Source organism: Cydia fagiglandana, chromosome 5 (genome assembly GCF_963556715.1).
Source record: "Cydia fagiglandana chromosome 5, ilCydFagi1.1, whole genome shotgun sequence".
Lineage (NCBI taxonomy): Eukaryota > Metazoa > Arthropoda > Insecta > Lepidoptera > Tortricidae > Cydia > Cydia fagiglandana.
The window spans coordinates 9,772,619-9,796,433 of NC_085936.1; the positions used below are offsets into that span (position 1 = coordinate 9,772,619).

General features: G+C 38.8%; 1 protein-coding gene across 4 annotated transcripts in view; it reads right to left on the minus strand.

Annotated features, from left to right (window-relative positions):
* Positions 1-719: 719 nt before the first annotated feature.
* The window catches only part of LOC134664436 (protein roadkill), a 78,433-nt gene continuing 55,337 nt past the window's right edge, over positions 720-23,815 (minus strand). For all 4 annotated transcript variants that reach the window (XM_063521087.1, XM_063521086.1, XM_063521085.1 and 1 more), the window contains 6 exons: positions 18,219-18,390; positions 13,420-13,757; positions 8,186-8,427; positions 5,260-5,438; positions 3,405-3,547; positions 720-2,802 (listed from right to left, as the gene is read on the minus strand). In XM_063521087.1, coding sequence (XP_063377157.1) covers positions 2,649-2,802; positions 3,405-3,547; positions 5,260-5,438; positions 8,186-8,427; positions 13,420-13,757; positions 18,219-18,293 — 1,131 coding nt within the window. In that variant the 5' untranslated portion in view covers positions 18,294-18,390 and the 3' untranslated portion in view covers positions 720-2,648. The remainder of the gene's footprint in view (positions 2,803-3,404; positions 3,548-5,259; positions 5,439-8,185; positions 8,428-13,419; positions 13,758-18,218; positions 18,391-23,815) is intronic.

Below are 23,815 nucleotides of genomic sequence, written 5' to 3' on the forward strand. Positions count from 1 at the left end.
GGCAAGGACCATAGGGTAGTCCAATTAAAAATTTGAATTTCGTGCTTTTTTCTACGGACAAAGTTGTTTGACCAGTTTATATATTTCTCACTACACTTGAAAAGCAACGAACATAAGATTTATTTTACTGTGGAAAGTTAAAAACAAAACAACCTAGGATCCTAAAATAAAGGCACAAGTAGAAGTTTGCAGGTGATCTGCAGCCTGCAGCGATTAGAGACATGGGTAGATCCATTGGCTCGACTATCTAGAGTCTGTTCGGAAAGAGAAGAGTCGCGGAATGTATGGGGCACAATACATTCCACGACTCTTCTCTTTCCGAACAGACTATACCTAAAAATTTTCAGGAGTAGGTCATCTATAGACCGACCGCTTAACTGAGTCCTCACCGCGCAGGCGAGGACTGAGTTAAGCGGTCGGTCTATAATTAATGTGTACCTAAATTCTGAACAAGCTCACTTTGTATGGCATTTACAATGACAAAGTGTGGTAATGTCAAATTTCTGTCTCACTCACTCCCATATTATCTGCATATTATGCTCTTTGGACACTCCGTTCTTTTCTGTGCAAAGTTAAAAGCCATAACACTACCGCACCAAGGTCGCGGTGCGGTGCGGTAGTGTGAAAAAATCATTCTTGAGGATCCTTAACATACAAAGACAAAAGAGGTTAAGGGATTGTGAGATGTTATTTCAAAGGAAGTAAAGAAAATAACAATGTTTACATCATTTTTAATTTATTTGCTCAACTTATTGACAATGTCGAAAATCACAGTTAATATTCTGACCGTTGTTATGTAAAAGGTAAGTTTAATTACACGAACAACTCCGGACATGGGTATAAAATGTTTGTATTACTATTTATTGGCCACAATGTTTAACAATACAAAGTTACCTAACTTGGGTAGATCAAACTCACACAAGTCTTACAAATGTTTTGTTAAAATATTACTGTGTATCAACAGATATTACTAACATTTGCTTCGTTTGCGACTACTACTGATTGAAGCGATATATTATCATAATATCTGTTGACACATAGCAATTTAGGATGATGTTTAAACAACAAAGTGGTCGGGGTTATTAATGAATGATTCAAATTTCGGATCAACAAATATGGATGAATCAAGTGAGCAAGATCGGTCGACGTACCGCCGACGGTGGTGACTCGCGATACAATCGACGAAGCGCAACCAACTACACAATACTTTTAATACATACTTCACTCAAATTAAATTATCCGTACATATAAATAATGAAAACAAAAAACTTGTGTATGTGTGTTTGTAATAACTATGGAAAATTTAATAAACATCACAACATTTGATTGGAATATTTTTATGATGCAATAAAAAATGACGGCTTCACCTGTGATACCACTTACAATTTAGTACTTAGAAATATTTTTACTTTAATGGTGGGATCGTAGCTCATCTATATACAATACCAACGATTTCAATAGACTTCTTACAATCACTCGAGTCACCTAGGCTTCTACAAATGCTACCCGCAGGGTTACAGCATCGGTGTCTCACGCGGACAATTCCTTAGTTCATAAATGCCGCCTGAGACACCGTTGCGGGCAACCCTACGCAACGCGAGCTTTTCAGATTTATTGCATTCAAATACCATTCTACTGCAACCGTTATGTTCAAAAGTTCCTACTTTTAAACGTCTACCGAGAAATCTTATGTAATGGATATTATTCACGGGAATGAGATTATTTTATTGAATAAATTCAATTTGATTATGATTATCCGAACTGAAAAGTCGCTACTTTTAATTAAATATTTGATTCGTTACATTAAATAAAAAATAATTGTTAGCCGATAATTTCGCGTAATCATATGATTAAATTTACATGACATGGATATTGGGTATTTTCTAGACATGAGCTTCGTATTCGTTATACAATAGCAATAATTTACACAAAAACATAACCGCAACAGTGCAAGAGAATTTCCACATAAACGACATGCATAAAAAAGATAACTCCAAGCCTTAACACATATCGATAACCTCCGCTACATCCGAACTACGGCAACGCGCAAAAAGCGTCCAAACTCCGTAAATCTACACATTAAAAGTAATAATAATAAAGCGGCGCCACTAGCCGACCGCGAGAGACAAAAACATTAGGATCGAATATCGTCTTGAGATCAATCATAGTAAACAAAAGGATGAATCCGGGGATCCACGACTACACCAAATGGTCCACCGCACTCGTCGCCACTACATTACGGCCCGTCGAATGCCATACGACGCGTCCTCAACTCAACATTCGTATCGGATACACGCCAGATAATAAACGGACGACGCCAGTTTTCCTGAGGCAAAAGGCGAGCGGTACTATAAATGTCCGCATATTTTTCCAGCCACGCACACCGATATCCCGCCTATCTACTCGCCTCACTTCGCTTCTGTACTTTAAATTTTCTCACACAAGGCAGGACAAACATAGTCGTCAAAGATAGCCATTTTGACAAAAATCTCCGTCCCCACCCCAAAGTGAAACTCTCAAGCGTAGAAGTTTGAAGAGGGCAAAACGGGCGGTGTTTGCGTCCACACCGAACATTGGCACGTAGGGAATCGTGTCGCGCATGTCCGTCGTTCCTCGGGATATGTTCAGGCTCGGTGGCCGGCGGCCGCCTAGGCCTGCTTGACGCGCTTGCGCGGCGGGCCGATGGGCGGGATCTGCTGCTGCTGCGTGGCCAGCGCGCGGAACGCCTCGGCGATGAGGTGCGGGTGCGACGAGATCATGTTCTTCCAGCCCGCCGTGTCCATCACGTCCGTCGCGTGCGACCTGCAAACACCAGCTTTTATATATTGCCACGTCGCATCACCGTGTATTTGAGATATCGAATTCATTAAGGCTTTAGACGGTGCGAGAACTGGCATGCGACTTTCATTACATTGCGGTTTTTGATTGGTCGGCTGAATTGGATGTCACCAATAGTCCCTCAATGTAACTAAAATCGCATACGAGTTCGCGCGCCCTGTAAATCAACCCTTAGTCTCGTGATGATTTAACAAAACTACATATCGTTTTACGGATGGTAGGAGTTTCTTTCTTAGCCAAAAGTCGGATGCCAAATATGCACTTATGAAGCCGTATCTGAGCATTAGGATACCAAAAATATTTTTACCTATGTTACAAGTTACAACTAAGGTTGGCATTCCACCTATTTAATATCTTGGTCCAATGTAGGTACATTGCGTTGCGTCTCACTTTTTCACTACGCAAAATGTGAGTCACACATTGGACAAAGAAATTGGACAGCAATATCACCCTAATATCCAAAGAAAAGAATAACATATATAGTCCTCCACATCGATTTCGATGACAGCGACCTCAGCAATCAAGGGTTTCTCCTCGTATGAGCTCTTATGTGGCTGTATACTAACGTGTTGATGAAGTCTATGGTCTGCGCCTTGAGCTGGTCGGCGGAGTGCAGGTCGGCCAGGATGAGCGTGTCGGCCGCCGTCTCCACGGACAGGTTGAGGCACAGCGCTTCCTCGCACATCACTTTTAACCGCTCCAGCGCGTACTGGAACGGACACATATCTGTTAATTATGATACGGGGACCAGTTCAATTAAACAAAGCCCTGCTTTGAGATTAGCAAAAATGTTATCCCCCATAGGTACAGTTTTAACTAGACGAGATTTCACTCAATGCTATGCAGAAAAAGAAATCGTGATGTCCTCATGTCAAAACTACAAGCTCACCAAAATACAACTGAAAACACCCAGACACGTACTACGCAAATTAGTAGGATTACATACACACATACTTAACACACTAACATCTACTATGGGTAAAATAGACAGCCCCATGTGCAGAGCGTGCATGGAATAAGTAAGAGAAAACAGGAACCAATAACCTAGAGACTCCGTGCACCCTGAAGGAGGCAGTTAGCAACCTGAAGACACTGCTAGATTTCATGAAGGAGCTGGGGTGGCTAGAGTAGTGCTTAGAGATGGGTCGCGGGTATTTACCCAATTTACCCACCCAGGTAAATACCCGGTAAATACCCATCTACCCGTATCTACCCAAATGGACGGGTAGATTCATTTCTTGTTGCACATGTCGATTTGTGTTAAATTGGAGATATAAACCGAGTTAATGGTTGTAATTATTGTGTGTCATTTCAAATTAAATGGTTTAGTGAAACTTGCAGTTGTAACTAAGGAATTTTAAGTACAATTTTGATAAATATTTAAAAAAAGGCCGTCATTAGAGTATTTTTTTAGATTTGAGTAAATTATCGTACTTATACGTTGATAATACATATTCGAAATTCGGTCGGCGGGGGGTGTGGGGGGGGGGGGGGAGGGGGAGTAAAGGTGAACTTTTTCATATTTCTTGGAATCTGTTATTAATATCGAAAAGTGTTGTATGTACAAACTAAAGTAGACAGAAATTCCTACAAATAAGGTTATATACATTTTTGTCCTAAAACTAACTGTATTTGATTTATGAGCTTCCCAAGTTGTGACACTGCACAATTTTTTTTTATTATCATTCATAAGTAGTCTTTATTTTCATCTTTCTAACGTATATCAAAAGCGTTTTAAAACATTTGTGGAAGCCAGGGAATGATTTTACACGATTTTCATAATTGGACTGATATGTTAAAATCGAACTTCACCTCATATCAATCTTTTCGTAATTAGTTTGAACATACATTTTATGTAACATTATAAATAATTACTTTAATTAATCTTATTTATACTCACATACCATAAAACACATCAAATTTAGAAGAAAAACGAAAATACCCGCGTATTTACCCGCGGGTAGGTAAATATCGGGTATATACCGGATAAATACCCGCTCTCGGTTATTTACCCGGGTAATTACCCATCTCTAGTAGTGCTACCTCGTTTTCACGCAAAATAGGCACAATGGTTGTCGATTTGCGGAAAATGCCCAGTACAGCTATTATTATTATTGGGATGTAGGTACTTCTTTTGGACTTTGGACATTAGTGGTCCACAGGAGCAGAGAATGTGCATGCCAGTCTCCCCTGACTCCTGGCAGAACTTGCGTGTCGGTTCTTGTTTCTTTTCGAATTGAAATACGTGTTTGTCCAACTTATAATGTCCAGTCAATATTCTAGTCACCGCGCAGGTTTTGTCTCTTGAGCCCTAGACGCTCCTTAGAAGTTTTGCTGTTGAACCCTTTGATTAGAGCTTTCGAGTGTTCCTGTCCTTTGACGAACTTCCACCAATCGACACTAACTAATATCTCATGTTACCTTGTCGGCGGCGGCGAGCAGGTCGTCGGCCATCTTGTCCAGGTTGGGCGCGCGGCCGGTGTAGATGAAGCGCAGCATCTCGCGCAGCACCTCGTGGTCCACGTCCGTGATGTCCACGCGGTTGCGCTTGCGCTCCTCCATCTCGTGCTCGAACATGGCCGCGAACACGGGACTCCGCGCTGGAATTGTACGACAACGTATGTTAATAGGGGAACACAATTAACGCCAATTTGAAAATATTTATGACATTTATAATGACAATGCAACACTTTTCACTGCAATACATCAAAGTCTAGGCAGAGTTCTGTGACTTAGACGAACTGAATATAAAATTAAAAAGCAGTTTTGTTATTTTTATTAAGCGGGAATTCGTTTTATTTAATTGTATAAGATTTGCATGCCCATTAGCTGGCTGAATACACTGTTCTATGAAATGTATGTATTTGACAACACCCACTTGACTGTATTCTTGCATGATGCTTAAATGATTTGATATTTAAAGCAGACATGCAAGTCAGCAAGCTAACGGGTTATTTACGTTTATACGTGTATCGGTTCTATCAAAAATTAAGAACTAGATAAAGTTAAGAAATGGTAAGATGTTTAAGCAGAACTTTACAGAACATATAATTTTCCATTAGAAATCGGTTGCCATAAAAATTCTTCCTAATCTGTTACAGCTCTAACCGAGACCTGACGTAACTTTTCCGCTCTACCGGCCGGCATGTTCAACGTTATTAATTAACAATTAACTCATTTGTAACGATGCCCAACTAATTGGGAAATAGATTTTCAATCTGTATAAATTTAGATCGAGTCATACACCTGTATCCTGAGTATCTATCGTTTATTGTATTGTATACAATATACATAAATACATTTAACAATGTAATCTACCTACACTAAGAATCTTTAAGCATCTAAATAGCCGTTAACGAAAACGCAATAAACAAACAATACGTTTACAAGGGCGATTGTAAAACAAGTTATTTTTAGCTAAAAATCATCAATAAGGATAAAGACGATTCCTACTTTACCCTCCTGACACCCAGAAGCAATTGTTTTGTTTTAGAAATTGGAAGCCTTAGTTACACAATAAAAGTTCAAAATAGATTTTGGAATATGTACAAAAAATTGTACGCAGGGCCTTATCGCTTATCGCTAACCGAAAAATCGGTACCCATTTGAAGAAAAAAAATTGCGCACCCATTTCGGCTAGAGGCCGAGGAGAGACTGCGTGAAGCAGTTTCCCCTTTCCCCTTACACCAATGTTTACAATATGGTTATTAGATATAGGTACTGTTATATTTCTCGCATTGTCCGGCGGTCCAAAGCTGACGAATGTGCCACTTAAAAACAGTTATTGTTATCTAAAAGTAAGTATCTTTCATGACGAAGCGGACTAGAAAAGTGCAGGCACCGAGTACCGTCCTACTTTTTTTTTCTACTCTTTTGGGTGCAGCAGTAATTTGCTCTCGTTTCGAACTTTCTGGTACACCAATTTGGGAGCAAGCCCTAGTGACTAGAATGTAGGCTGGATGCCCTGATTGTTCGGTTTCACTTTGAGAGATAAAGTAAAGGGTTGTATAGTTATTGTTTATCTGTCTTTCACGGACTAGCAAGCGCAGCGTAGGACGTCCACCCACAAGATGGACAGACGACCTTGTTAAGGTCGCCGGAAGACGCTGGATGCGGGTCGCTTCCAACCGGCACGTATGGAGATCCAAGGGGGAGGCCTATGTTCAGCAGTGGACGTCTTATGGCTGAGATGATGATGATGATGTCTTTCAAATTACTTTGTTTGAAAACTGTTAATCATTTGTATACCTTCATGTCATAATAAGACTCATAAGATAAAGATAAACATATAACTAAAACCGCATTACATCATAACTATCATAAGAATAGAATACAATATTTATGTATGTTGTAATGTAACCTAGTCAAAAATGTAGTATAAATTCTGTAAACCCACTTGTAAACCGGACAAAACGTTTTTTAGACTATTAGGAAACAAAAGCGTAAAAGAAATTGGGGTCAATAACGAAATAACGATAAGAATATGTGAAACGAGTCCTTCGGGATATTTCCTAATGCGTCATACGTCAAAACAACAAAACCAGAATTGCGTTGTATTTAGGTATAATAAGAGAGGAAAAACTGAGCGGAAATTCTGAGCTCCTATAACCGCGTTTGTGATATTATTGTTATCGTATAGACTCGCTGCGAGTTATTAGTGCTAACTGAACAATATGAACATACCTATTACTAACGAGTTTATCGAATTTTCATGTAATTGCCCAACTGATATTCTTTTCGTGTTTTATACTGCACAAATGCACATTGTTATCTGTAGGATGGATATAGATACGAACGGATAGATAATTATAAGTAACCTTAGGTATAAATATGTTTAATATTACAGTCCCGGGTCAACTTTTTATATAAGTAGATAACCTGTAGCCACTGTAAGTAGGTACTAGAGCGTATACATAAGTGCGTTACGTGCCGCGGCCGTGACAAAATTCATACAGACAAAGAACAATTGAGAAGAGAAGTTAAACATGGGTTTGGGTACCATCGTTCACGATGTTAAAGCCCCATCTAGACGGTTCAAGAACTTGCATGCAATATTCGATACATTGCTAACTACAGAGAATTCAGTCGATCAACCAAATAGAGTCTGTGCGGAAAGAGAAGAGTCGTAGAATGTATTGGATCCCATACAATTTCATGACTCTTTCCGCACAGGCTATACCGCAATGTAACAAAAATGGCATGCAAGTTTAAATGGAGAGACGTCTAAATGGGGCTTAGATGACAATTCTTAAACTTTATTTTAAAGGCATAAGGTTTGTCGATGGTCAGTGAAGCGTCTTGATGTTAGTACCAACTAATATTTCATTGAATTGAATGAGATTTTTACCTGCTAATATCGCTTTATGCGCCTGGAACTCCCTGCCGCCGACCGCCAGCGTGACGTCAGAGAACCGCTCGTTGTCGAACAGCGCGCCCAGGTCGTCCGAGAGCCGGCACTCGGGCACTTTGAACTGCACCACGTTGCTCTGTCCGCTGATGTTTATACTGTCCGCGACTACTGACACTTCGCAGAATATCGTTAGCTTGTCTTCTGGTAGGAGTCCATTTGCTTCGTCTAGTAGGAAATCTCTGGAATTGAGAATTTTACGTGTTATGCTTGAATTTTGGTTGTTAGGCCAGGTTTCTGTACAAATACGATTGGGCAATAAAACTAGCTACTGATAATTTAGATAGCTCCATAGATCAGAAAGTAATTACAATACGTAGATCACAGCGTTTCCATGATCTTTTAAATTTAAAATCAAAATATCTGACAGTTTTGTACTGATAACCATTCTGTACTAGGTCAGTGAAGCGTAGGGACACAAGACTATATGTCGACATGTCTCGCACGCGGCGCAGCGGTTCAAGTGGTTGTATGCAAAATCGATCGCGTCATGTGCGGTAAGCAATTTTGTATGAAATCGCTGGCAGGAAACGCTAGTATCTATGCGAGGCTTGTTTCTATAAGATTTTATATCCCTGAAGATTTTATATATTGAAGATCGATTGGTCAAATTCTCAGTGAGAGTGAATATTAACAGTTTCAAAAACTGAAATGCTCATTACTCATTACCAGTAGTTATGAATTAAACATACTCGCGACTATGTTGCTCGTTAATCTGCCTTCTATGAAAGAAATACTAAACTATCGCAGCGGGAGTGAATCGCTATTGAATTGCCTTGTTTTTGTTCGAGTGATAGGTGAAACCGGAAGACTTACGAAGTCAACGCCCTCAGCTGTCCGGCTTTAAGGACTGTGACTAAGACCAAGTTAGCTCACAATTGTTGAGTGCTTTCGCACTTTTATTAGATTACGTATATCTATCTGTATCATCAAAAATATCGGTACTATGAAGAGCACTGTCTTACAATAAAGTAGTATTAATGTATTTCTAAATATTTAGTTTACTCATATAATACGAGCGGAGCCGGGGGAACGTCTAGTATAATATATATCTGATGAAGTCCTCTAATGTATGAATAATGCGATGTTTATGGCTGGATAAAGGCGTTATAATAATCAAGTAACAAGTAATAAAGAACATATCGTTGAACATGCCGCTGCACGTGGGCTTGTAAAAGGTAATCGTGTCGCAACAATAAAACGATCGACTTTGATATTATAATTATGTACGAGCCTGCAAAGATGGCGCCAATCTCGCTGGCACAGTATTGACTCAAAAGCAAGTGCAAATAGACGGGGGGGATGCAGCACTTTAAACAAATTTGTATTTTTTGACACAAATGGTTAGTTAATCATTATTAAAATACTAATATAATAACATTAATAATTTAACATTATAATTCGTTTGTATCATCTCTCAGTTTCTGTACATTGTGTACAACGTATGTAATATGTTTATTATGACTGTTTGTGTTCTAAATAATCAAAAAAAAAATTAAAAACACACGGTCTTTATAAGATGGTACGTGATTATTGTATGATACTTGTGCGGCGGTGTAGTGGTTTGTTTACGTCATTGGCTGTTTCCATTGACCACGATTAGGTATATGAGAGCAGTTTTTCGTCAGATATTTATTTACATTTACATGGCACCATATACCATATCCCATGGTGACACTGCCAGAGATTAGGTACTCTGGCAATTGATTTGCATCGTCTAAATTTTTAATAGTATTCAACACGAAATACGTCGCTTTAAAACAACTTTAATTACTTTAAGCAAGTGAACACGACCACGATGCGTAATAGATTATTCGAATAATCATAATACGTAAATACTCGTACTTATAGTATTTGTGTACTTAACAGTCACAACATCTATTAAACTGACTGGGTTCTAGCCAGATAAGTGGTATCTGTGAGTGTTTAATGTGCGCCGGCTATGGTCTGTCGAGTGCCAACGTCGATGCACTCCACGCACGTTTTACTGGACTAGCATTCATTCCCATCGCTTGCCTGTTTACACATTGATTAGCGATAAGTACTACACATTTCCTTAGCACTTGCAGCAAATCTATGAACGCTTTTGTCATGCATTGATGTGTAAACATAACTTTAATACAGAGCTAGCGGGGAGCGAAATCAGCTGTTTTTTTCTTTCGGTCGCTAGAAATTGAATAAGAGCGATGTTTTAATTTTAATTTTAAGTTTAATTATTTTGTTAATTCTTTTATTTTTGTAATATTAAATAAATCATTTAATATACGAGTACCTACAAATATAGAGCGATCGAAAATAATCACATACGCAAAATTTGTTTGATTAAATTTGCATGCACGTTCGAAATCGCCTCTCAATAAAATCGTAATCTGCGGTTACGCATGTTTATTAATGTTATCTACAAACATTGGAGAAGTCTGAGATCACAGTTACATTGGACAATTAAAAATTAAGCAAGCAATATAAATAAATACAGTTTTAGTCTAATATGTAAACTGGCGTGATACCACGACTCGCGGCGGTAGCGGTCAGGTCGTGGGATTTGACAAAATCTGGCAACATCTTTAAACTACATATATGTAATGGATATGTCGCAGTAAGATAGACAAAGCCGTTATATAGTTATAACCCTAGGGATATAATTATATGTCGTAACATAGTTATACGAAAGCGATTCATTACTATCTTACTAGGAATATAACTATAATACGTCTTTAGTTTAGTGATACAGTTATATTACTGGATTAAGTTTAGTGAAATAGTTGTAGGTAGGTACCTAGGAGTGCGGCGGAGGTATAACTATACCTCCGCCGCACCTATAACAATTGCTGTTATTTAAAAAAAATGCGAGATCTTAAAGCAGGTTAGATTTGACTTGGCCAGTTTTCATTACATCAGTCATTTTATAAAGTTATTCAACATATATATTTTGTAATTCTGATAAAAACTGGCCAAGCCAAATCTAACCTACTTTAAGATCTCACATTTTTTTAAAATAACAGCAATTGTTATAGGTATCCAATAAAGCAAAGAAATAGAGTTTAATACTTGTTTATAATGTTATTTTGTTCCTATAAATACATATTTGGATTTTGCATAGAACTTGGCACTCATTTAGATCTCCATTCTTTTTGCGGCGAACCCCACAGCCAAGCATAATTTTTGTATTGAACTTGGCTCTCCTTTTTTACATTTATGTTTTTGATGGAATATCAATACTTTTTGTAAAGAAAACTAGGCAGGTATTGAGATTTAATGTTTTTTCTTGTGTTTCCACTGCATGTTTTTTACTTCTGTTGTTTGTATTAATTATGTGGTGCCGCGCGCCGCCAACGACACACCGTTGGCCGGTTGTTTAGCGCGTATTACAGGTTTTTTGTATGGGACCCCCCCTATTTATTAACTTTTTTTTGTTTTTAGATTTTTTCCTACGCTTACACACAATAACCGAGCTGGATTCCAAATTTCATCCTTCTAGGTCATCTGGAAGTAGGTTAGGTTTAGGTACTTATATGTCAGTCACAATAAAAAATGGTTTTTTTGTATGGGGACACCCCCTATTTTATAACTTTTTTTTATTTTTAGATTTTTTCCTACGCTTTCACACAATAACTGAGCTGGATTCCAAATTTCATCCTTCTAGGTCATCTGGAAGTAGGTTAGGTTTAGGTACTATAAGTCTGTCAGTCAGTCTTAAAATTTACGACTTTTTGACCTTCATATCTTTATAACCGTTTGAGCTAGCTTCATGAAATTTGGGCTTCTAGATGTCCTTATGGATATAATTAAACACATGTAGTTTTATGTGTTTACGTTAAAGATGTTTTGAGTTTATAGAAGGGTCAAAAGTGGCACCAAGTGGTTCGTGTAATATTACACTTGGCGCTGGCTAGCCAGTTCCTTTGCTTGAACTTGGCTTGACACGCTGCCGCGTGTCTAGATATCCCTAGGGATATAGTTATATGCCGTATAATACGTATTATAATCATATTCCTAGTAATATAGTACTATACGGCATATAACTATATCCCTAGGGATATAACTAAAACTATACCTCCGCCGCACTGCCGCACTCCTAGGTACCTACATTTATTTCACTAAACTTAATCCAGTAATATAACTATATCACTAAACTAAAGACGTGTTATAGTTATATTCCTAGTAAGATAGTAATGAATCGCTTTCGTATAACTATGTTACGACATATAATTATATCCCTAGGTTTATAACTATATAACGGCTTTATCTATCTTACTGCGACAGATACATTAAGTATGTACACATACATTATGATTTTCTCACAAAATGCTTCGAGATCAAATCTGAAGTGCTTGTTAAAACGGTAGAGATTTGATTAAACGTGGCACCCGTGAAAAAGACAAATAAATAATGAATGGGCATTTTGATTTAAGATTGTAACACATTTACCTATACACGGGCCGGGAAAAATCTGAGAGACGAATTTAGATGCATTTTTTTTATCATTTAAGCGTGACTTTAATACAATATCCTAAGTTATAGTTCGCTTTTTAAGGATTAGAAAGAAGACCGCAGAAGTAAACATGCAGTTCTAAATCAGGTAAAATGTTCAAGTAAGTACCTAAGGTGTATTCGGGTAATACCGAATGTCGGATAATTCCGAAATTCAGATGAAAATCACCCTTAATTCCATCATTATAAAAGTCTCTTTTCGGAATCATCCGAAAGTTTTCGACATACGGAATTATCCGAGTAAACCCTACTCAAATAAACCAAGCTAGTAGTGATTAAATCATTATTATCCCGAGTAAAGTACCAGATATAAATTGTCATGTTTACTCAGTGGAGCTATTTCTAATGCTATAGTTCGTTTTTTTAGCATTAGAAATAAGGTAACAATCTTGATGTGTCTTTTAATTGAAAAACACGTTTTAAAAATAAGTTACGACAAATATGTAACAATTATGAATCTAATACGATCATTTATATTCTTCTGCTTTCATAAGTAATAGTTACTGATTTTTAAAAAGCGTGTTTCAATTAAAAGACATGTCAAGATCGCTTACCTTCTTTCAAGTTCTTTCTAATACTAAAAAAAACGAAGTTTAAAAAATAAGTATAGGCATAGCCTAAAACATTAAATGAAAATGATCAAATAAAAGAATGTTCATATAAAAGTTTGAGGTATGACTCACCTTCTAATGAACTTTTTGAACCCCCAGTCTTTGCCTTGAACAAATCTGTATGCGCGCTGTGACTCCATCGCCTTCGTTTCTTCCCGCTTTGCGTTTAATATTGAAAACTTGAACTTTGCTCGGACTTCTGATTTATTACACGACACTAATAATAGATATAACGATAAGTAGTCTTTGCTCTCTTCGTCGAGTCCTTTAGGGTTAACACGGAGACACCACTTTAACTTATCACTAGCACCGGCTGAGAATGTCGATGATTTTAACACTTCACCCATCTCTTCTCTACAAAAACTAAAATTGTTTATTGTCCACATGTAACTGAATTTCACCACTTTGACCTGTAACAAGAACAAAGGCAACCATTAGTGGGGTTTATGCAAATTTGATCAAAACGAATAAAGGTGTTTTTATTATTTACACTTGCAAAAGTTGAGTAAATAGGCATTTTGAGGCTTGGTAACATTTAGGTCCCTTTCATTGGTAAACACACAAAACGCCACATGCGTGGGTAGATTCAATGTTGACGTATCGAACACGCCTCCAAGTGAGATCCACCGTCTATATCAACATAATAAATCATTTAAAATGGATCGTAAAACTATTTGCTGGATATTGTCCTTTGTTCGCGAGTCTCCTCGAATACTTGGTATCGCTTTTGTATGCCGGGCGCGTGCGGTCATAACTACATGGTTAAATTGGCAGTATAGCCAAGCGATGGCTTTTCCGTGAGTTTGAGCGATATTTCTATCATCTTATTATTATTTATTGGAGAAGTGGCAGCCTCATGGGCTTTTGCCAAAATACAGTAAATTTAAAGATATAGGTTTACGATTTGTGTGACATACGTCACATACAGATGTCAAAAGCTTCTTCTATTCGCTGTATAAAGGCTTGTCATTACTTTTAAGGTTGGGCGCATACCTAACAGAAAACAAGTCAAGCAGAAACTTTTATAAAGGTATTTGGAGCGTTTCGTAAGGTGGCTTGGGGCCCGGTCGGATCCGGGTGGAGGCTTGGAGCAAGGTGAAGGTCAGGAGGAATAGGTGAGAATTGGTCGCGGGCTCCGGCGGTGGTCGTTGCCCTCGACCGTTGGCTGCTTGCGGGCTTGCGGTGCTGTTGGGGTCTTCGCCCGGTCGCCGACCCGCTCCAAGGCCGCCCGCATCATCCCCGCGTTTGCGGACTCGCAGATAACGCCCATTTGCAGATTCCAACTCGTCCGGCCGCCTTATACGGCAGACGTGGACAGATTTATCGTCAGATTACTATTCTAACATGAGAACAGGGACGACTCTTTCTTTTTATCTGTATCCATACCTAACTAGCGTACTGACATTTAAACGTACCTGCCTACTTTTTTCTCTAAGACGCTTTCATCGGCAAAGTAGAACTATCTTTATGGGTAAGTTTCATTTGGAAAACGCGAGCCCCAAATTCCTATGCCGACAGGTAACTTTCCAACTTAGACAACAATTACGGGCGTCTAAATTAGAAATTTAGTCTCCGGCTTTCTCTCCTCTATAGGCAAGTTAATCGATTACTGACTGACGCTTATCTCATTGCGATGGTGGCGAATAAGTGTCATAATCATAATAAATAATAAGATTAATAAGTTACGTAATGTTGTTGATGTAATAGTAGGTAAATTCGAGGTTATTCTTAAATATACTTGAGGATCGAGCTGGATGAGAAACTTACAAACAGATGGCCATTGTCCGTGAAATTAGTAAAATTACTGATATTTGTGGTCCGATACCTATAAGCTCATAACTCATAAGTCTCATAACCTAATAGAATAGGTACTTATTTGCACTAAGTAGTTTAATTATTGATTGAGACACCCGATACAGTGCCTGGAGATTTATTGGCTATAGGTATTATAAGTATCTACATAAGCATAAGATTTTAAAACTACACTATGAAAATGTTTGGACATTGTTACGCAACTTGAAGATAAACATTTTATTATTTATCACAAAATTTGGCCGTCAAATATAAAATGTACATAGTTTATGCTTGTCGATATGATTTATTAGTATATAGATAGCGCATGTTATCTTTTCCTAGCTAAAAGTTTTCTCCTTGAGCGCGTCACGTGTAGAGCGCGTCACTTCCGCGAGCCAACGTTTCAGGGCTTCAGCTAGCCGTTATATGTATTTACATCGGTGGTGAGCTGTCTGCAAGTACCGAGGTGATTCGTTCTGACATCAGTCAATAGCCATTATCTATACATGTGTCTGTGGTTATATAAAACCTTCCATCGTAACGTGTACCAGGTCTAAGGTTGCGTTTCAGGGCCATACACTGAAGCGCTCATTGTTTCTTGCGATCAATAATAGCCACCCACTCGGATAACAACGCGTAAATTGATAACCATTAAATGATATAAAGAGATGAATTGAGCCTAGCGTCTAGCAATTGTCTCAACGGTCAGCCATAGATGCTCCAACCTCGACTGCCGTATCTATGTCTACGAAAACAAAGAAATGAACTTGTAAATGTGGCTCAAGAACTTTACTGTTTCTTATTTTTAATACACATGATCGGATTAGTTAGATTTATTGTTCAAATAACTTTATACAAACTAACAAACACTGTATAAAATATAAAAAAAAACATAATTCCGTTAATAACGGTCAACAAAATGATGATCAAGAAGCCGAAATTGAACCAAGCTAGAGCGAAGACCTTAATAAGTGTACGTGCCGCCTCGTCGAGCATAATGCGGAGAACACCGTTATCGTTCGCGAATCAAATAGATTTTTGGGTAAAAAGCATCAAAAAGGTAATACCAGGTCGGTAACTATGTCGTTCGAAGTAAACGGTCGTCCCAATTGTTTCGAGAGCTGTCACCGTCTAGCCAGAGAACTTCACAGAGAACTGAAAGCATCGATCCGAACATTACAAAGAGCTACATAGGTATATACCTACCTATACCTTGCACGGGTTTCACTGCATCGAGTGCAAGTTCTATTCGCAGTAAAATCAAATTAGACCATCCTACGTATTAGTGACGCGCAAGGTGCGACGTAACCGCCAAACCGCGAACATCTCGAATGTGTACCGGAACAAACATTTGCGTAAATGCCTCTCTCGGCACGTTTGAGCCCTCCGCATTTATTCCACCCAAGCATTTTATTGATTTACGTGTTGTAAAAGTTATACGAGTTATTAGCGATCACGTTTGGCGTACTCTATTAATACTTAAATTTCGTAATATTGTAAGGTTTACTTCAATTTAGCAAGTTCGTGTCGATCGTCACGTTGAGCCGCAGCGTCTTTTCGCAACGTGAGCGAGCCATCATAACGATTCCATTATTGAACACGTAACGTACTTGCGAGAAGGAGGAAGTGTTAGTATATTTCCTTGTTGATTTACACATCATCGTTGGTACGGTAACATTTCAAGTTCAAAGATAATGGGCAACAAACAATATTATCGCCGCGTGTCGTCTTCGTGCGGGTATATGTTTACGGCGTTGGGTGTAGAGCAAGTTTTACGATCACTCCGCTTGATGTGCCCACCGGGAGTCTATTTCGATGGTCGTTCGAGGTTGACTCTGCTTATGACATAAGTGCTTCATTAGTTTTAACTTTACCCTTGCATGTGTTGTAAATGGGTAAGCGAGTTTGCTTTTATGTCAGTTATAAAACAGGTATCCTAATGCCTGTGCTTTAGTAATTAAAAAACAACACAGTTTCCAAGGAGTACTTAGGTAAAATAAACTAAGCTGTTAAAGCTAGTGTTTAACTTTGAATAAATACATTGTTATAAGTACTTACTACGTATCAAAACTTAAACATTAAAAGTATGGACATCGGTTCAGTACCTACTTAATTTGGATGGTCAACGCAATGTGTCCATACACGGCATGTGTCGCCGATGAAGTGCTAACATACATGCATTTGCATACAATCGAACGCAGTGCGGTTTTCGGACAACAGGACTGACGTAAAAATCAACAAGGGTTCGGTCGGCAACAAATGCCACAATCTACGTAATGTGTTTGCCTTCTGTTTTTCCGCGAAGTTCACGTTGCTATTATATCTGATGTACAATCATGCCCGTTGGATATTTAATGCATTTGGGGCTTGGAACTCTTGGGAGCCCAGATCTCTATTCCAAACTAGTTACTCTGAATTAGCGCTTATTCATCTGAAACAATCTTGTAGCTTTGTAGACGAAAGTTTTCAATGATTTCAGAACTCGGTTTCATTACGGGGCGGTTTAATTTGATAATAAATATTCAGACAGTATGATCGTCGTGTAAACTAACATGTCAATTGGATTTGCTGAGGAACGTAATAAATAACACGAACCGGAATTTGGTTTGCCGAAACATTTAAAGAAGGCTTGTATAAAACAATGTAGGAGCCTGTGACATTTGCGATTCAAGGAGCATTTGTGGGCCTCGACTTGTATGCACCTAGTTTAACAACGTTTTAGTTGTCTTTTACGAACGCGGGACCGGTACGACACTATTGTAAATACATTATGTTAATATGTATAGGTTTTATGATAGGTATCAGTGGGGGAGCGTCCATAGAACTCGATTCCCATCGGCATGTCTGATATTCATATAGTCATTTTCTTTAAACTTATGAAGAAAAGGAAGGCCAACTTAGCTACGGCTTGCCTACGAACAATCTGATGCCGTACGCCTGCTCGCACCTTCCCCGCCACCCTTGGTCATCCCGCCCCGTCGCCCCCGCACCGCGCAGGCGAGGACCGAGTTAAGCGGTCGGTCTATAGACGCGCCGCCACAGATAGGTATATATGTATAATGTTAGCACATTATTACCTGTGTGAAGCACCAGTTCTCGGCGACGGGCGTGTTCCCGTCGTGCAGCGGGCTGGGCACGCGGCTGACCGCCATGCCGCCGGCGACGTTCGAGGACACGCGCGCCGACTGCGGAGCGGGCGCGCCGCCGCCGCCCGACCCACCACCGCCGCACTCGCTGCCCGCGCCGAGTCTGCAACAACAATACATTATACACATTATTATGTAATCAAATTAAATGTCAATCAGGACTATTCCGGACATATGGGCAGGCGTGGCTCACTCCGCGATTTCGTCGCTTTGCAACAGGTAGCTACAAGTACACCCGTTCCACACCAATTTTGGTGGCTAGCCAAAAGCCGCGCGTGGCGCTGTCGCCACCTACCGGCCATATCTGTCGTAACAGACGCGTTTTGTTAGAGAGTGAGTCTTCTGTACCTAGTACTATTATTTATTCTGTGATATGGGCTACTAAGGATATCCAATACATGGGCGTATACGTATAGAATACGTAGCACCCATGGGCTAACGTGTACCGCTAAAGTCCATTCCAATAGAACTTGCAATGTATGTAAACAAACCGCCATATTGAAATTGTCTCTGAATGATGAATTTGCTAGTGATGGGCAAGAGTCTTACTTAGTCCTTTACTTAAGGCCGTAACACACTATCGCACTGCATCACGAACTTGGTGCGTCGCATCCATAAGTGAGAGCGAGAAACAGATATCTCTTTCTCGCTCTATAGTTCGTTTTTTTTTTGCATTAAAAAGAACTTGAAAGAAGGTAAGCGATCTTGACATGTCTTTTAATTGAAAAACGCTTATTAAAAATCAGTAACTATTACTTATGAAAGCAGAAGAATATAAATGATCGTATTGGATTCATAATTGTTACATATTTGCCGTAACTTATTTTTTGAATGTGTTTTTCAATCAAAAACAAAGACATAAAGATTGTTTACCTTATTTTTAATGCTAAAATCGAACTATATATCACTTATGGGTGCGACGCACCAAGGTCGTGGTGCGGTGCGATAGTGTGTTACCATTTTTAGGGTTCCGTACCCAAAGGGTAAAACGGGACCCTATTACTAAGACTTCGCTGTCCGTCCGTCTGTCTGTCACCAGGCTGTATCTCACGAACCGTGATAGCTAGACAGTTGAAATTTTCACAGATGATGTATTTCTGTTGCCGCTATAACTATAATTCAATAACAAAGAAGTAAGATACGCGTACATGCCAAGAAAAACAGTGAACGAGTAAAATAATATTGAAACCGTCAATCATTCAACAGTAATTATTTTGTCAAATGTAGGGTAGATTTTTATTTATGAACAGTCCAAAACAACCAGTTATAATTTTCCGTAGTTTAAAAATATAATGTTTAAAAATGGTGCGAAAGAATGGAAAAGGTTATTTAAAAAAAAAGGAATTAAAACGATTAATCTGAGTTTACATATTTATTGAAATTTAAAATTGTCAAACTACCGCGTAGTGTATATAACCGCGTTGGCAGGTACAGACCGTGAGTCGCGTAGTGTGTAGCGGCTTTACGAGTATATCACCAACTTTAGTCACAACACTACCCATCATAGACAATTGTAGAATGTAAAAGAAACAAAAACGTCATTACATCAGGGCCTACTAACCTAACTTATGAAACCATTTTAATGAAATATCCAAGATACAGTTATATATTGTTGTATTTTACGGTAACGACCGCTTTAATAGTGTATAGTGTATGTGTTTCAATGGTGTTTGATGAGATTATGTGAAAATTCAAGGAGAAACAGTGACAAAACAAAGTTACGTGCTTTGTTGACAAAGTTTGCAAGTTCTATTGGAATGGACTTTACACTACGAGTGAGATATTAACTATAAAGATAACGTAATTTGTCCTTAGTGTCTCTTGTAATAGTTATACCTATTAGTTAGTGTTTTTGCGTTTTTAGCTATGCCATAAATCATTTTGCTAGGTCTACGATCTTACGAACAGAAACAGTATCTAAGAGATTTGAATTTAATACTGTGCCTCCAATAACGAGCTATGTATTTATTTTAAAATTTTAGGGTTAATGATTGTAATTTTGTATAGGTATTAGAAAATTGATTTCATCGGAAAAATCGTTCGATTTGTAAATAAATACATAAAAGAGTTTTCATGGAACGCAAAAATAGTGTGTGTGATACATTACAGGTATGCTGCTGTAAAATGTTTGCAAATACAAGTACTATAAATACAACATTACTTAGATAGCAATACACTGTGTGATGCAAAATAAAGTCATTTTCCGCAAACGACGACCCGCTTACACACAAAGGAAATTAAATTGCCTTTGTGTTCGATATAAATATAAAGGTAATAAACTATTAGTTAGCGAATGACCTAGTGGCCGAATGGCAATACCTGCAACTTCTCATGGAATTGAATGCAAGGCGAAAATGTAGCAACGTTTGATATAAGCCAATCAACGATCGAGTCTCGCTCCCCAAAACTGGGACGCGAACACATTTAGGTACGGGTACCTATACGTGCGTTAACAATGACTGTACAGAGAAAAAGCTTTTGGGTTTTGGTGTCGTCAAAAAATGTAGCGATATGTATGAAGTGGGACGTGTATTGTACGCGAGTCTGCCCTGTGCGACTTTCACGTTGGAGTTCGATTACCAAATACGCGTTTTAGAATCTGTGCCAGTTTCATCACCGCGCGACCAGCGCCGCATCCGTTCGTGGTGGCAGGCCGCACCAGTGTCGCTGCAGTATGTGATGCGAGGAGGCACAATGCGACCCGAGGAACCTCGACCGGCGACCACATCCTGCGACCGTCTTACATTCATCTTAACAAAGAGATCACTCTTTGTCAAGCACCAAAAGAAAAATAGCTTCTATCTACATGACTGTTGATTGCCCTATTCCAGTTATAATGAAAGTAAATTGAGTTTTACTGATATGAAAAGCAAAACAATATGCGATTTAAATAAATAAGTTATTTATCATAGTCACATTAAATAAACCGGTTAAATTATCAGGAAATGAGTTTAACGTATTGTTTGAAACGAGTACAGGTTAACGAATTGCATCAAGTTTACAAGGATATACTATGATAGGTATGAAGTAAATGCAATTACTCGGTAACACGTTCAAGCGGTAAAATTATGTCAAACATATAAAAGTGTTACAGCAGTGAACAAAAGTAGGGTAAGCGAATTAATCGGTGCGACCCAGAAACAGACAGCGCCGATGGAGAGACGAGTCTTGAGCGGCGGCGTTATTGCGAGATCTGCAAATTGATGCGTTCGCTGTACCATTTCAAAAATGTTATACCTATTCATATACATAATCTCGTCCGGTACCTTAATGTAAATGCACAAAGCAGAACCAGAACAAGGCTGATCTGAAGAGCAAATGTTAATGTATATTGTTATATAAGTGGCATTTCATAAAAAACATAATATAATGATGTATTTTTGTGCATTACAAATTACATAAACTACTTTTGCTGTGTATTACAAATTGCTAGATTATAAATGCGCAGAAGCGCAATTAAAAATCCACGGAATCGCTAACGCGTGACCTGTCAAATGTTCAGTCCTTTCGTGAGGCCCATTAACCCCAAAAAAGTGTTGAGCTCAGAGTTAAACGAGGCTTACGGTGCCTCGCGCAACTAGATCGTAACGCCCGCGAGGCCGCCCGAATTGCCTCGATGACAATATCGGATGGGGCACAGCGCCGAATTACACAGATAGATAAGATATTGCACGCGCATTCCGAGGACGATCAACAATTTGCCACTGTGGCAAATGGAGCGGCCCGACCTACATTCGTTTCAGGCTAACCGCACCTATGGCGATTATGTGATTAACAATATCATAGCTACTCATCTTTGGCTTTGTTAGCCTGCTACACTAGATAGCGCCATTGTGCCCGACTGACTGCAAAACGTTTTCAAATGATGTTATCTGGACTTGGTTATCTGAATGTACTAGAATAGAATAAGTCTTGTTTGCCTTTCAGCGATGATTGCGAAATAAGATATTGCGCAAGATGTTGATCAAGGAAATAGGTGCCCTCAATCTCAATACTGCGGTTATACGAATAAATAGCGGGTTACCAAGACCATAAAACGACTATTATGATTTGTAAATTGCTGTAACAAATTCGTAAATCCGTAAGTATAAAAAATCAATTGAAGAGGAAAGTAGCCGTTCTTGTGGTCGACCACCCACTAGCGGGACCACCCCGACGGGAGCAAAAAAAGGATGAAAACGATACCAGTGACGAAAACGATTATTTCCAATTAGGTTATATTTTGAGCTGAGCTTAAGGGATTGATCCGTAAGATGGATGATATTTTTTTATAATGCGTAAAGATATACCTACAATTTTCTCATAAACTGTTCCACACAACACTAGGTGATGTGCTGATGTGCATATAATTTAACTAATCAAGAATTAGACTACAAAAGGATTCATGCTTTCAAATATACTAAAAATATAATTCTAAAGACACGCTCTGTTAGTGAAATATTTTCAGTACTATTATTGTTTCAGTCGCGTCTGATCTAAGAGTGCGTTTGGTAAAGTCAACAACCCGTAGATGCTTGGGCAATCTCAGCCGAAGGTAGGTACGTATCATCGGTCTCTCGTGATCTTATTATAGATGTCATCCGACCTGCGCCCATCCTCTTCTAAATTTAAACCCACTCAGCGTCTAACTACATATTCGTTTGAATAAGCAGAAAATTCTAACCAATTTAGTTGTAGCATTGAATCAGCTCATGAGCTCAGCCTGATGGAGTATGTAATGAGTATTTTGTCACGTCGTCAATAGCTTAATGCTTTTATAGTGTGCTTGGCCTGAAAAGGTTCGTCCACGATGGTCATCGCTATTAATTTGCAATCAATAATAAAATGGCGGCCGCGAAAGACAATCGATTAGTAAGGACGTAGAACAATGAGCGTCCTGGCCGCATTGAAGTGAGTTAGTTCTTTAAAGAGTGCAGCGGCGGCGGCGGCGGGCGAGCCAAGGGGAGCGCAGCTGAGCAATGCCCTCTTAACGGCAACGACTCGCATGACTCAGACGCCCTGCGGTCGACCCGGTTAGGGCCCTCAACTCCGAGTGGATGATATTGTTTAGAAACAAAAACAAATGATATCGTGGGTTGCTAATTTTAGATCACATCCATGAAAATAACAATTTTGCACTTATCGTTAGCATAAAACCTGTTATTCACAAAATATTATTTCACTTGTACTACTTGCAGTTTATTGAAGGTGCATCTCCTTTTAGCTATCACGTTACAAATTCGTTGGTTTTACAATGATGACAACTTTCTAAAAGGTGGCTCACTTATGAAATTTATCAGTTCTATTCAAAAATTCTTGAATACAGTAGTGTGCAATATAATAAGTAGGTAATTTCTAAAGAGGTAAAAAATATAGGTAAGTAATAATTTCTAGGTTATAGGTATTATAGATATTCATGGTTTATTAGTATCGTAAACACAATAACAAACAAACCAACTAGTCGGTCAAAAATCAACAACAAAATTCGAATTATGAACAAATAGTAGGTACTCGTACACTCTGCGATGATCATCTTTTAGAAAACTTTC